Raw genomic sequence first — 12,226 nt, 5'->3', positions numbered from 1 at the left:
TGCTCTGGCTGGCTGTGAATACAAACAGGCAGACCTAGACATGCAATTTAAATGTGCTGTCTTCTGGGAGGATTATGAACTTTCTGTAACACATTTTTCTAGATATCTTCTTTTTACACATTTTTTTACACAAAGATGATTTTTACACAAGGGGACATAAATATTTCAGCGGTAAGCATTTTATTTTAAGATTAGATAATTTCTGATACCTATCAATATCTTCCCTATCCCCAATGCAGGTTAAGGATTTTATATTCCTCTGTTCAGTGAAGACTTGCCAAAGTGCAGCACAGCAAATGACATGTTTTATGCCTGGCTGTGAGGGCTACGAAGGGTTTGCTGCAGCTCACCTCCCTTCTCTTTGTTGTACAGCATTTCTCCACTGGCAGTGGCTCAGCTCCTGATGGAGGAGCACAGCACTCCCAGCGAGGTGCCGGCAGCCCTGAAGCGCCTGGCCAAGTGCACAGTGCGGGGTTTCTATGGTGTGGAGTGCTCCCTGGCCCTGGACGTGCTGATCCGCTACCCCTGTGTGAAGGAGGAGGACCTGTTACAGCTGCTCAAGTACGAGCGCAAGCAGCTGCGCACGGCCCTCAACGCGCTCAGGGCGGACAAGCTGGTGAAGCTGTGGGTGCGAGCTGAAACGGGGCCCAACGGCAAGAGCACCAGGCACAACTACTACTACATCAACTACAAGGTGCTGGTGGATGTGGTAAAATACAAACTGGATCATGTACGCCGCAAAATAGAAGCAGAAGAGCGGGATTCAACGACCAGATCCTCTTTTAAATGTCCATCTTGCTCTAGCACGTACACAGACCTTGAAGTCAATCAGCTCTTTGATGCATTTACAGGTGTGTTACTTATATTGCTTATTTGCTGTTATCTTAAAGAATAACCCTGATAGCACAAAACTGTTTCCTAAGTGAACTTTGCAATAAAAGCACATTTGTTAGAATGTGCTTCTTGTTTGCTGGTGGATGAGGGCCTGAAACAGGGGATGCTGGGAGGTGAGGGAAAGAGAAATACTGCCTCTGTAGAACATGCCAAAAAAAGGAAGAATAATCTTGAATATACGAGCTGGGGTTGAGAATCAGATTCCAGGCCTCAGCTTTGCTTTGAACCTGGTTGAGTAATCTTAACTAATCCATGTCTTGTGAGTCTCACTTCCTCATTTGGAAATATGAACACAGCACTGTCTATACTCTGCTTTGAATCTCTTAGTTAATCCATTTGTGTGGTCAGTCCTTCTGACTGACAAGTTGGACAAGATGGGTAAACCCGTTTGCAGTCGCCTACTGTAATAAGCATCTTGCAGCTCAGTGGCACCAGAGCAGAGTTATTCTCCTGGGCTGGAAAGTTCAGGCTCCTCACAGGTCAACATGACATATCCACCCACAGCAGAAGTGGTGTCAGAGCTTGTGGATTTTGCTTCTCTAAAATCAAAAAAACTAAATAGAATATTATTTCAAAATGAGTCAATATGGCATCAAGTGCAATACATTACTCAGAGTACAGTACTGTGCTGACATCTGGGTCATGGGATCTGCGATGGATGCCAGAGCCAGGCACAATGAGCCTTATATATGACTAACCTGAAATGCCAACAGTGAAATTTGTGTCCTGCCACTTCGCAAAATCATCCCTTTCTTTCTAAATGGAGGGGCTCTGTCAAGTTACTGAAATGCAAATATTGAAGCTGGTGATATATTTTCACAGAATAAGCTTGAAGTTTTGTTTGTTTTCCTGAAGACATAAATATGGGTTTTAGCATATGCCTTGACTACGACACAACTAAAACCAAATACTACTTTTGCTTGAAAATGCCTTCTGTTACATTAAGAACTAAAATGAGGCTAGAGAAGAAAAAAATAAACTGATGATAGTACATGTCTATCCAGCTTAAATTTCTCTCCCAAGACATTTCTCACTTGCATAACAAGTGTATCATACCAGTCTGTCTCAACTTTGCCTGTAGAATCACATTCCCCTAGTTAATGTGAACAAATGGATAAAGCCAGAATGTCTGCATAGATGTCCAGGCTGCTTACCAACATCATGCTGATCTTTTTGCATTCTATGAACATGAGAATTCCCACTTTGGAAAATGTTGCAGAGACTTTTCGGTGCACTTACTGCAACACCGAGGTAGAGGAAGATGGCTCGGCGTTTCCGAAGCATGACGCTCGAGCGCTGCTGGCCAAGTTCAACGAGCAGATCGAGCCTCTCTTTGTGCTGCTGCGTGAGACCGAAGAGATTGTGCTGCCCTATGACTTGCTGGAGCCTCAGCCAACAGAAATACCAGAATTATCAGAAAGGTATGAACACCACCCTAGAACTTCTGATCAATGCAAATCCCCCCAACAACTTACCAGTTGTAAAATCTTTGAAATACTGAACTTGCAGCCTATGTACTCCATTCTGCTTTGTTCAGTACAGTCAGCTGTTTAATGAAGAAATCTGTAATATTTAAGGCACCCTAAATTATTGCTATACCTTTTTAAATCTTTGATGCATTTTTTAAAGTCATTTATTCACCAGGTTACTCCTTCAGCTAATGTTCATAGCCCTTCCTATAAGGAAGTAATATTTCTCTATCAGTGTGCTTCATCCAGAGATGCACTACTGAAGAGACCTTGTAAAAATCAACGGTTCAGAACCATTTACCTCTGAGAGGCAAAAGGGAATGTAAATTATTAGAGCACTTGTTAAAGTTAGCCTGCTAACAAAACATGGTTTTGAGGATTGCTTGTTTGTGATTGTTGATCAGGTTTTTTTAAATGGGAACTGGGGTGGGGGGGAAGGGGTTGTTGCCTCAATTCTATCTCTTCAAAATGTGACACCTCATTCAGCTTTGATCCAAAGCTGGGCTCAAGTGTGCTGGAATCCTGCAGCCGCCCTGAAAAATGGGCACACAGAAGTTCTGCTTTTGGCCTTGCATACACCCAAAATCTAACTATTGATGTCCAAGACTCAAAGCAAGAGAAGAAAAGAAGAGAAAAAGCAACTCAAAAGCAACCTATCTGGTTGTCACAGAGCACTGTGGAAGGAGCAGCAACAGGCACCATCAATAGTGTTGGTAAGTTTAGTGAATTCACCAATTAATTCTGCAGCCTTAGTGTAAATACAGCTTTCCCACTGAAAATCTAGTGAGCTTGGTTTAGAAGATACTGTTTCAATTCTGTGTTAGTGGTTATCAGACCTTAGTTTCCAAAATCTAGTTTTAAGACTGACTGACATTATATTCCTAAAGCCAGAGATCAGATGTGTCCTAAAACTTCTGGCTTTAGCCACACAGTAATTAAGTGGTAATTTTTACAGAGGAAAGCTCTTAGAAATGTCTGTTATTTTCAAGAGAATTCTAGTGTGGGTAAAAAAGATCCAGAGTAGAAAAAAATAATCTATGTAGGATGCTTATGTGGTAACTGTAAACACTTGATCCCTCTAACACTAAGTGTTGTTTATTAGGAGTAAATGCTTCTGAAGAAACTGAAGAAAATGTTAAAGAAACTGTCCCTGATAATGAAATCATCAAGACTCTTCTGATCCATGAATCCAAGTCATCATCTAGCACAGATCAGCCTCCTATTGTCAAAAGCAAACTACATGGATCACACAGTGATAGCAGTGAGTTTGAAGAGGATGCCAAGCACTCAAGAGGAGCAGGAATGAAAGTAGCAGGCAGCAACTTTGAACAAGAGGAGGAACAGGAAACTCTGGATCCTATTTTAATGGTAGCTGGCCAGCCCTACTCATATGGCCAAGTTAGTGAAAACCCAGAGCTTGTGTCTCTCATGACAAATGAAGAGAGAGACACTTACATAAAAATAGGACAGGAAATGTTCCAGTCTGTCTTTGAGTAACTACTACTGTAAGAATATCCAACCTTGTACAGAATGGATGAAGTCTTCTGACCTATGTTTTTCAAAGTTTACCACTGAAGGGTTTTGTTTGAACTTGCTCTTAAGCAAGATGGTAATCCTGTAGTAGGCAACTACAGTTCAAATATTATCACTGCAGCCACAGCAAGTATTGTTTGTTGTTGTAATGCTTAGACTTTGTGCATGATGTAATTAGTTTTGGAGCATGAATCATTTCAGGATACATTTGGATCTGATTAAAATAACATTTGAAAAGTAGTGATGCAATCTATAATAAGAAGTAAATTATTCCACCTCTCTCCCAGAAGTAACAGTTACTTCCAGTAGTGAAAATGAGTCCAAATCCAGTATGAGTTGGTTTCATTCCATATGTGTGTTCCACTGGTTAGGTCACTCACAGTACAACAGTGAAGGGCAGGTGTCACACAGCAACCTCCTTGCAAGGGAAGAGCTGTTACTAAATTGCATTAGCAACGGATGAGAAGCAACTCTGGCATCTGAACTTTTATCCTAGGAATAATTTTTCCAATTCTTTTTACTCAGGGCACTACAGAACTGTCTGGAATGGTGAACTGTGCAAGGGGCACTGGACAGTAAAATGTAGCATTTCACTTTGGTCCAGATCAGTAAGGGAGCAAGGAATGTATCAGGCACAAGACTTTGTTTCTCCCATCTCACTCCCATACTCCCCAGTGTTCTTTTTAAGCAAGAAATAAATTCTGCTTGAAATGAATTACAGAAGTAGGGCTGACATTAGGCATAAGTGATAGTTCAACTTCATCAGGAGTTCTACTACTTGAGCAAGCGATAATGAAAGTAGACTAGAAGGGCACAAAGTAAAACACAGGAAGTTCTCTCTGAAAGTTAGGAAACACTTCACTGTAAGGATGACAAACACTGGCACAAGTTGCCCAGAGAGGTGGTAGTCTCCCAGAAGGAAGATACTCAAAAGCCACCTGGGCAAACAGCTCTGAGTGGCCCTGCTGGCACAAGATGACCTTGAGAGGTCCCTGCTGACCATTCCGTGATGAAACAGTAGAGAGTAGGTATGACCAAAGAAATACCATTTCAATGCATTTTTCATGTATCCACAGTGTTGGTTCTGACAGGTAATTTTCTGTTCAGTAGCTGGTGTGGGGCTGTTTTGAATCTGCGGAAAGTAAGTGTTGACACCTTAGAGTTGTTTCCCTTATCGCTGAGCAGCACTTGCACAGAGCCCAGACTGCTTATGACCCTATGCCCACAGCAAGGAGGCTGGGGATGCACAGTTAGGAGGGGACAGCACCAGGACAGCTTCCCCACACTGACCAAAGGGCTATCCCACACCACAGGGCATCATGAGCATATAGAGCCCAAAGAAGAAGGAACAGGGGACAGTTGGAGTAATGGCATTTGTCTTCCCAAGTCCTTGTTATGCATCACGGAGCCCTGTTTTCCTGGAAGTGGCTTAATGCCTGCTTGCTATTTTGCTTTGTTTGCATGTGTAGCTTTTGCTTTACCTATTAATCCTTCTTTCAACTATGAACTTGTTTTCACTCTTCTACTTCTCTCTCTGAGCCCACTGGTAGGGGACTGAGCAACCAGCTGCCTGCTGCTCAGTTGCTGGCTGGGGTTAAATCCATCATTCCACCACAAGAATTCAGGAATGGGAGGTGCTTAGGTTCTTTCTTAAGCTTAGAATTTATTGATTCAACATATAAACTGACCTTATTTCAAAGCTGCACAAAATCTCACTCTACTTTATAGCAAAGGTCCTCTTTTAGGTCCGAGTGATTCTTGTGCTTAATTAGTAATTAGAAGTTTGATTGTTTCCGTGTTGCAGCTTTGCCTTTGTCACAACATATTTCCTTGGCCCTCAAAATGGTTAACTTTTTTCTGCCTACAGTAGTACCACCAGTGTAAAGCCTGCAGAGTAACTAAACTTCATAAAACATTTTGCTAATCTACTTTCATTCTTGCACATGAGAGGCATGTGACCATAATCTGCCAATTCAAAATTTGTTCATAAAACCTAGAAACACTCCAAACAAACTAGAAAAAAAAAATCACAAAAGTATTACAATCTCATTTTATTTAAACTTCAAGCATATTTAGGCTTCACCATCACTATACTGTCTCTCACAGTATATAACCATATTATCATACTAGCCTCAAAAGCAACACAATCCTGAATTAAAAATAACCAGTGCTTTTTAACTACTTTCATAAAAGCCTTGTGTTTAAGGTAAACAGGATCTTTATAATGTAGCAGGTGTGCTGAATAAGCTTCTTCTAGCTCAATTTTATGACTTAAATGTTATTAGCAACTCTGACCTGAAAAACTGAACAAAGTTTTCCAATCTACTCTTCTGTAATTCTACTTTACCTTGAGACTCCAGGAGGTGCTGACTTCAACTGCATTTTAAAACATTGACGTTGTAAGGAAATTTAGGAAACTACAATTAAAGTCAAACACTTTAGAACAGATTCTCCAGACCGTGAATTGCAGCAATTTTAAGTTAGCTATGAAAAGATATTAACATTTTCAGACAAGTTTAATCCTGTGAACATCAAAAGGATTCAGCAAATGCAGAAAAATACAGCTGGTTTCTGCAGTAAATTACAAACCTGGGGTATTCAACTTCATCTCAGATAAATGTGCTGATAGAAAGGAATTCCACAAGCCATGAGCAGGAACTTTTTTGTTACAGACAAGCTATACTCTAGGCTATAAAGACAACATGTAGGTATGTACTGTGTCTATACCTTGTATTTGAGAAGGGGCAAGAAACTTGGAGAATTTCTTGTCCCAGGAAAATGAGCAGTGTTCCTTGTAAGAGAAGAGCAAACTGCTACAAGCATGCCAACAAGTCAATCAACTTCCGGCAACAAACTCAGCGTACCAGTTTGTAAGCCAAAGAAAATTTTTCAAAAGAGAAAACTTACAGACAAGTCCAAACTTTATTTAAAACTACCATTGTGAACAATTTTAAAATTACCAAACAAGTCACAATAAAAATAAAAAATTAAGACAGAAAAAGAACAGTGCAGCAAAACTGAATAGAAGTGGATTCAGTTCCAGCTGTTTAAACTGCCACAGGCAGAAGATCACATACCTATCCTAAGAGGCAGCATGTTAAAAATTTTACATTTTTATACACTTCCAGAATTCTGGGAAATTAGTACTGATCTTTATGCATTTGTATACATAGAGTTTATTAGTGCAGACATCTTCAGGTAATTCTTATGCAATCTGAGCTCCAAAAGTTTCTGTAAAATAAGAATAAAATCATTGTCTAATATCTACAAGGTATCAAACAGCTCATTACCACATTTCAACTGCTATTTCATCCTCACAAGCATTTTGAGCCACAGCTTACTTGAACAGCTACAGCCATTGCAGAGCTTAAGAATGGCTTAGAGCTAGCTACAACTTAGGTGTGGCAAGGCATTCTTGGTCAGACTGCTCCCACAGCAGCCCTGGGCATCAGCAGCCACCAAATGGGCACAACAGGCCTGTGCTGCCAGAGTTGTGACAAGCAGAAGGCTGAACAGGCAGTGACCAAAACAGAAGGAAAGATGCACCTTTTCTCACTCTTTGTTCTGGAAAAAAACCTGTGCTACAACTGCATATGCATTAAATGAAAAGCAGGTTCATCAGCTTATACTATTTGAGGAATTGGAAGGAAGCACATTAGCAGAAAACTGCTACTATCAGAATCCCCAGTTCATGCCCTTTATATATGCCATTACTGTATACTCCACTGGAGAATCACAAGTCTATCAATAAAACAGAAGTCTTGAATACTGTAATTCTGTGACAATATTATAGAAAAACCCCAATTTACTTCAAAATGTTGAAGTAAAACATCAGTTATTTGTACCCTTACACACTTAAGTGTAAGCAATTTATCCCATGAGAGTATGTGACTTGATTTCTGACTGAAAAAAGTTTTTAAAAAGCCCACAAAAACCATTTTCTCTCACTTGCATTATCAATGTATCTGCATAAATAATATTTCATGGAAGTGAAACATTTTATTGCTATCATACACACTGGAACTTTTTTCTACCACATGGTATACTTCGCATGAAAAAAATTTATTTCTCCCTGAGGAGAAGTTTTACTGTTCTGAAAAGACTCTTGAATGTTCACAAAAGCACTGAGCAGTCTGTCAGGAACTTATACTGAGTGTTATTAAATCAGATAAGAGCAATTATAATTTACAGTATTATTAAACCCAAGCTTGTGTAACAAGAAACAAAAATACCACTCCATTTGAATAAGTTTCAAAACCATTATATTGTGACATCCACTTTAAATATATTAACTTTTATGACTTTATCAGCTACAGAATCTAAAAAATTATATAGAAGGGAGATGGACAGCAAGATAAAATCCCTTCATATCAATACAACACTTTCAAATGCATGATAACAAAACCCAGTGTTTTTACTGCACTACTGTAACTGCTTACTTCAATCAGCAATATTTAAATTCTAGCACTCCTGAGTGTTTTCCCAATATGTGTACAGAATATAGAAAAAAATTACCAGGTTCTTTCAATGTTTGGGCATCTCCAATTAATTCTTGATCTTGAGCTCCACCTCCATCCAGTAATTCATCAGACAAACTCTTGGTTTGGGCCTCTGTTTCCATTTTCTTCATTATATCTGCCTTTGTAACAGAAAAAGCAAATCTGAAAATTCTGGATAATTCTTGCTGCTGTCTGGGTAACACAGACATTTACAGTTACACATGCACTTCTAAACAACAATTGCACAAATACTAGCAAAATACCTCTGAATACACAGCAAGTTTGAGGGGCAAGTCTTCAACTTTCACAAAGTCATCCTCATCAGATTTTTGACTTACATTTCCAGAACCAGGTTCCTGTTAATAAAAATTGTGGTATTTAGGAAGTGCTACTTTGTTTTCTTTTCACTCCAAAACTATTGAAGTATACTAAAATCAAATTTGCAGATGGGAACAAAACAAGACTGCAAACCAGAAATAACACTGAAATAAGAAAAGCTTATAATTTCTCTTGGATGGATCTTAACTGAAATATACACACATATTCGTTCACTAGCACAGGTGACTCTGTATCAGGGCTGCCAGCCATGGAGCTTTCAGAACTTGCACCAGATTTGTTTTCTGCACGTGTGGTATCTGGTGTTTGAGTTTCATTCACTGCCAAAGATGAGCTTGATCCTTCAGTTTTCACAGTGGCTGTTACAAAGGATTCTGGGGTATTGGCTGTTAAAGCTGGTGTATTCTCCATGACACTGAGGTAATGATGCACAGCTGCAGCCATATCTTGTTCACCTAAAACCACAGAATTACATTTTAACTAGGGACAGACAGTAAAATACTCTGAATGTACAAAAATTATTATTCTTTTAAAAATTATAATCCAAAGCTACAAATGAGCAATGAAAGTAAATTATAGTCTCTTAGACAACCCAAAGCTGATTGAAGTAAAACATCAGTTATTTGTACCCTTACACACTTAAGTATAAGCAATTTATCCCATGAGAGTATGTGACTTGATTTCTGACTGAAAAAAGTTTTTTTAAAACCCACAATAAACAACTTCCAGAACTAAGTGACCTACTACAAAATATTCATTCTAGGTATGAGGAGATATAACAGAACAGTAAATACCTTAATATTTTGCCACTCTAATATTGATTTTTAGCCTACAAAAAAAGGCCAAGAACAAAACTAATGTTTGCAACAGAAAAGCACAGGGAAGGTGGTAATAACAGTTACACTAGAAATAACATTCATACAGCCCAGTAATGGTTCCCTTCTTTTGATGGAAAGCATTTCTTTGCTCTTAATCAGTTACAACATTACTCATAGAAAAAAAATTTAAAATAGACAATTCAATAACTAGTAAAACAGTACTAGCAGAAAAAACAAGTACAAGACAAATCTAAACATCAAAACATTTTAACACATTAATTCTGATACAATTGTGTGCCAAGAGCTGCAACAAGCAGCTAAAATTCTTGCTCATGTCAAGCATCAAAAACCACATCTACCTAAGTAAGATTGTTCCATGTTTCCTCTTTAAAAGGTTTACTGTGTCAGTATCAACACAGGTACATCCAGGCAACTGATACAGTTCCATGAAACACAGTCCAGTAAATTTGATCATCTTTCTCTTAGTTACATGCATCACAGAATTGTCCAAGACAATTCTCACCATATGCAAATTCATATGAAAGTATTACTGCATACAGGGCTTACCTTTAGCAGGCTCTTGTTCTGATGATGAAATTTCACTACTTTTTGGCTTACTCAACTCTTGGTTAGAAGTCTATTGGGGAAGGTAAAAATGAGTTAGGACAAAATTTTACCGATCAGCTTCACAGCTTATTGGCTAATTTACTAACTAGAAACACACTGTTCACTTGCTCCATGAATTTGTCTTTTCACTAGTTTGAAATAAAGATCGCAGGTCCTACTTGCCAGCTGGTCAGTAACAGTTTACAAAACTACTAACATTAATAGGCATGTTTTATCTGAACATTTTCTTTTCACTGCAGCAGTTCCCAGGAAAACTCTGGTTCCACTTAAAAGATCTACTGTTTTAAAGTAAAATGTTCCAGTTACATCCTTGCCTAATGTTGAGCAAACCAAAGTTTCAATAGATTGTCAGTCTTATTTAATACATAAAGAACTGACAATTCTCCAAAACAAGGTCACACATATTAAAATTTTAACTAACAGCGAAATGACAATCATACCCAATAACATTTCACCATTGTTCCAGAAATAATTATCACAAAAGGGATGAAACACAAACAAAAGACATGCTAGAATACAAGAGTGAATTACCCCCAATTAGAACTTGATCTCAGCAAACACAGAAAAAGAACTACTTAAAGGTTTAAAATGATGTTTTCTTGAAAGTTTAACTTCTCACTTGCAGCTTAACAGTTTTTCCTCTCTCATAGCAGATGTAAACACTAGTTTAGTCTCTGTCCATCCATCTACTTTAGCATCAGCTGTAATAAACTCAAGTGAGGAATGCATTTTGCATGTAGCACCTACTGGCATCATACAATTTCTTGTATTATTCTTTTACTTTCAATAGTATGAAAAAAGTGCAAGAAGAAAAATAAGGCACACAGATATATGTACTGAAAAGGTGTGCACTGGCACATGTTTGTTCTGCTTTTACAATTTTGTCTGTACCTGTTCATTTTCAGTTGTTTCACTGCTGGCTTGTAGTGATGTTTGCACATCAACAGGTCCTTCCTCAAATTCTATTTCTTCATCTTCATTCTCATCTTCTCCACTGCCATAGTTAGTCAGAGCCTGGGTTTCTGCTTTTGATAAACCTAAAGGCAAATCAATGTAAAACCACCTTTGAATTGCCAAATCCTGTTGGGGAATTTAATGCAATGATATCCCTTACTTCAAAACATTCTTTAAGATTAAGATACAGTAACAACTCAACTTGCAAAGATCTCTATGTTTCACATCAGCTATACTATGAACAAACACCCACATTGGTGTGAAATGTCAAAGTTATTAAACAAGTTGGTGCAAAGAATGTAAATGATAAAGGAATCCCAGCCAGAAGTAGTTGATGTAAGACAAAAATCAAGACAATAAATAAATAAACAAATAAATGCAAGCTTTACTTTAAAGTAAAAGCACATTTTAAAAAGCCATATTGTTTAAATTAAAAACTGCATAAAATTTGAACAGCTTTCACATCATTCAGGGTAAAGTCTGAGAAACTTGGAGTTCAACTAAGACAGGATATATAACCTAATGAATCCACTTCTAATATATTTTTACAAATCTACTGATTATGAAAAAGATTACTTCCTCTAATTGGAATATTTAACCCTTGACATAACACTAGGAAATACAGTACTGCAAAACTTTCACTGACAAACGACTGACTATAAAATCTGTGAGAGAAGGTGTAACATAGCACTACCTCATGCAAATCCTGTTGTAAGATTAGCTGGTCAAAACTACAGTGGAAGCACTGAGTAATCAACTATATGAAAGTTCCTTACTTATTGCCACTGGACCACTTTCACTTTCCTCATCTTCCTCTTGATCAGATGCATCAGATCTAGTATTTTCAGGCACTCTGTTACCAGCACCCGCTTCTGAGTCCGGCACTTGTTTAGCAGTTTCAGTCTCGTCCTTGTCCTAGGAAAACATGGAATACTGTACAATTTCATGTTTATATAAAGACTACACTAAGGTTTCTGCATAAATGAAACTTCTGTTTCTCAGAAGTTAAAAAGTATCTACTAAAAATCTAAGTAGTTTAAGTGGTCCTTACAGCCTTGAAATTACTACAGCAGAACAATACCCATTAAAGAGCATC

General features: G+C 38.2%; 2 protein-coding genes across 12 annotated transcripts in view; one reads left to right on the top strand and one right to left on the bottom strand.

Annotated features, from left to right (window-relative positions):
* Window positions 1-403: 403 nt before the first annotated feature.
* LOC128950838 (general transcription factor IIE subunit 1-like) lies at window positions 404-3,860 on the top strand. Its single transcript, XM_054295828.1, has 4 exons — window positions 404-851; window positions 2,114-2,315; window positions 2,850-3,076; window positions 3,466-3,860. Exons 1-4 carry the CDS (start codon window positions 404-406, stop codon window positions 3,858-3,860), a joined length of 1,272 nt encoding a protein of 423 aa, XP_054151803.1.
* A 2,939-nt stretch (window positions 3,861-6,799) lies between these two features.
* Window positions 6,800-12,226, bottom strand: part of PCM1 (pericentriolar material 1) — a 40,341-nt gene continuing 34,914 nt past the window's right edge. For all 11 annotated transcript variants that reach the window (XM_054291373.1, XM_054291363.1, XM_054291431.1 and 8 more), the window contains 7 exons: window positions 11,907-12,045; window positions 11,068-11,213; window positions 10,117-10,186; window positions 8,936-9,186; window positions 8,659-8,751; window positions 8,412-8,535; window positions 6,800-7,127 (listed from right to left, as the gene is read on the bottom strand). In XM_054291373.1, coding sequence (XP_054147348.1) covers window positions 7,102-7,127; window positions 8,412-8,535; window positions 8,659-8,751; window positions 8,936-9,186; window positions 10,117-10,186; window positions 11,068-11,213; window positions 11,907-12,045 — 849 coding nt within the window. In that variant the 3' untranslated portion in view covers window positions 6,800-7,101. The remainder of the gene's footprint in view (window positions 7,128-8,411; window positions 8,536-8,658; window positions 8,752-8,935; window positions 9,187-10,116; window positions 10,187-11,067; window positions 11,214-11,906; window positions 12,046-12,226) is intronic.

This window comes from Melozone crissalis, unplaced genomic scaffold (assembly GCF_028551555.1).
Source record: "Melozone crissalis strain CALT ecotype California unplaced genomic scaffold, PUWL_Pcris_2 ptg000006l_1, whole genome shotgun sequence".
Taxonomy (NCBI): Eukaryota; Metazoa; Chordata; class Aves; order Passeriformes; family Passerellidae; genus Melozone; species Melozone crissalis.
The sequence above is the reverse complement of the archived record's forward strand: the minus strand, read 5'-3'. Positions and strand labels throughout refer to the sequence as shown.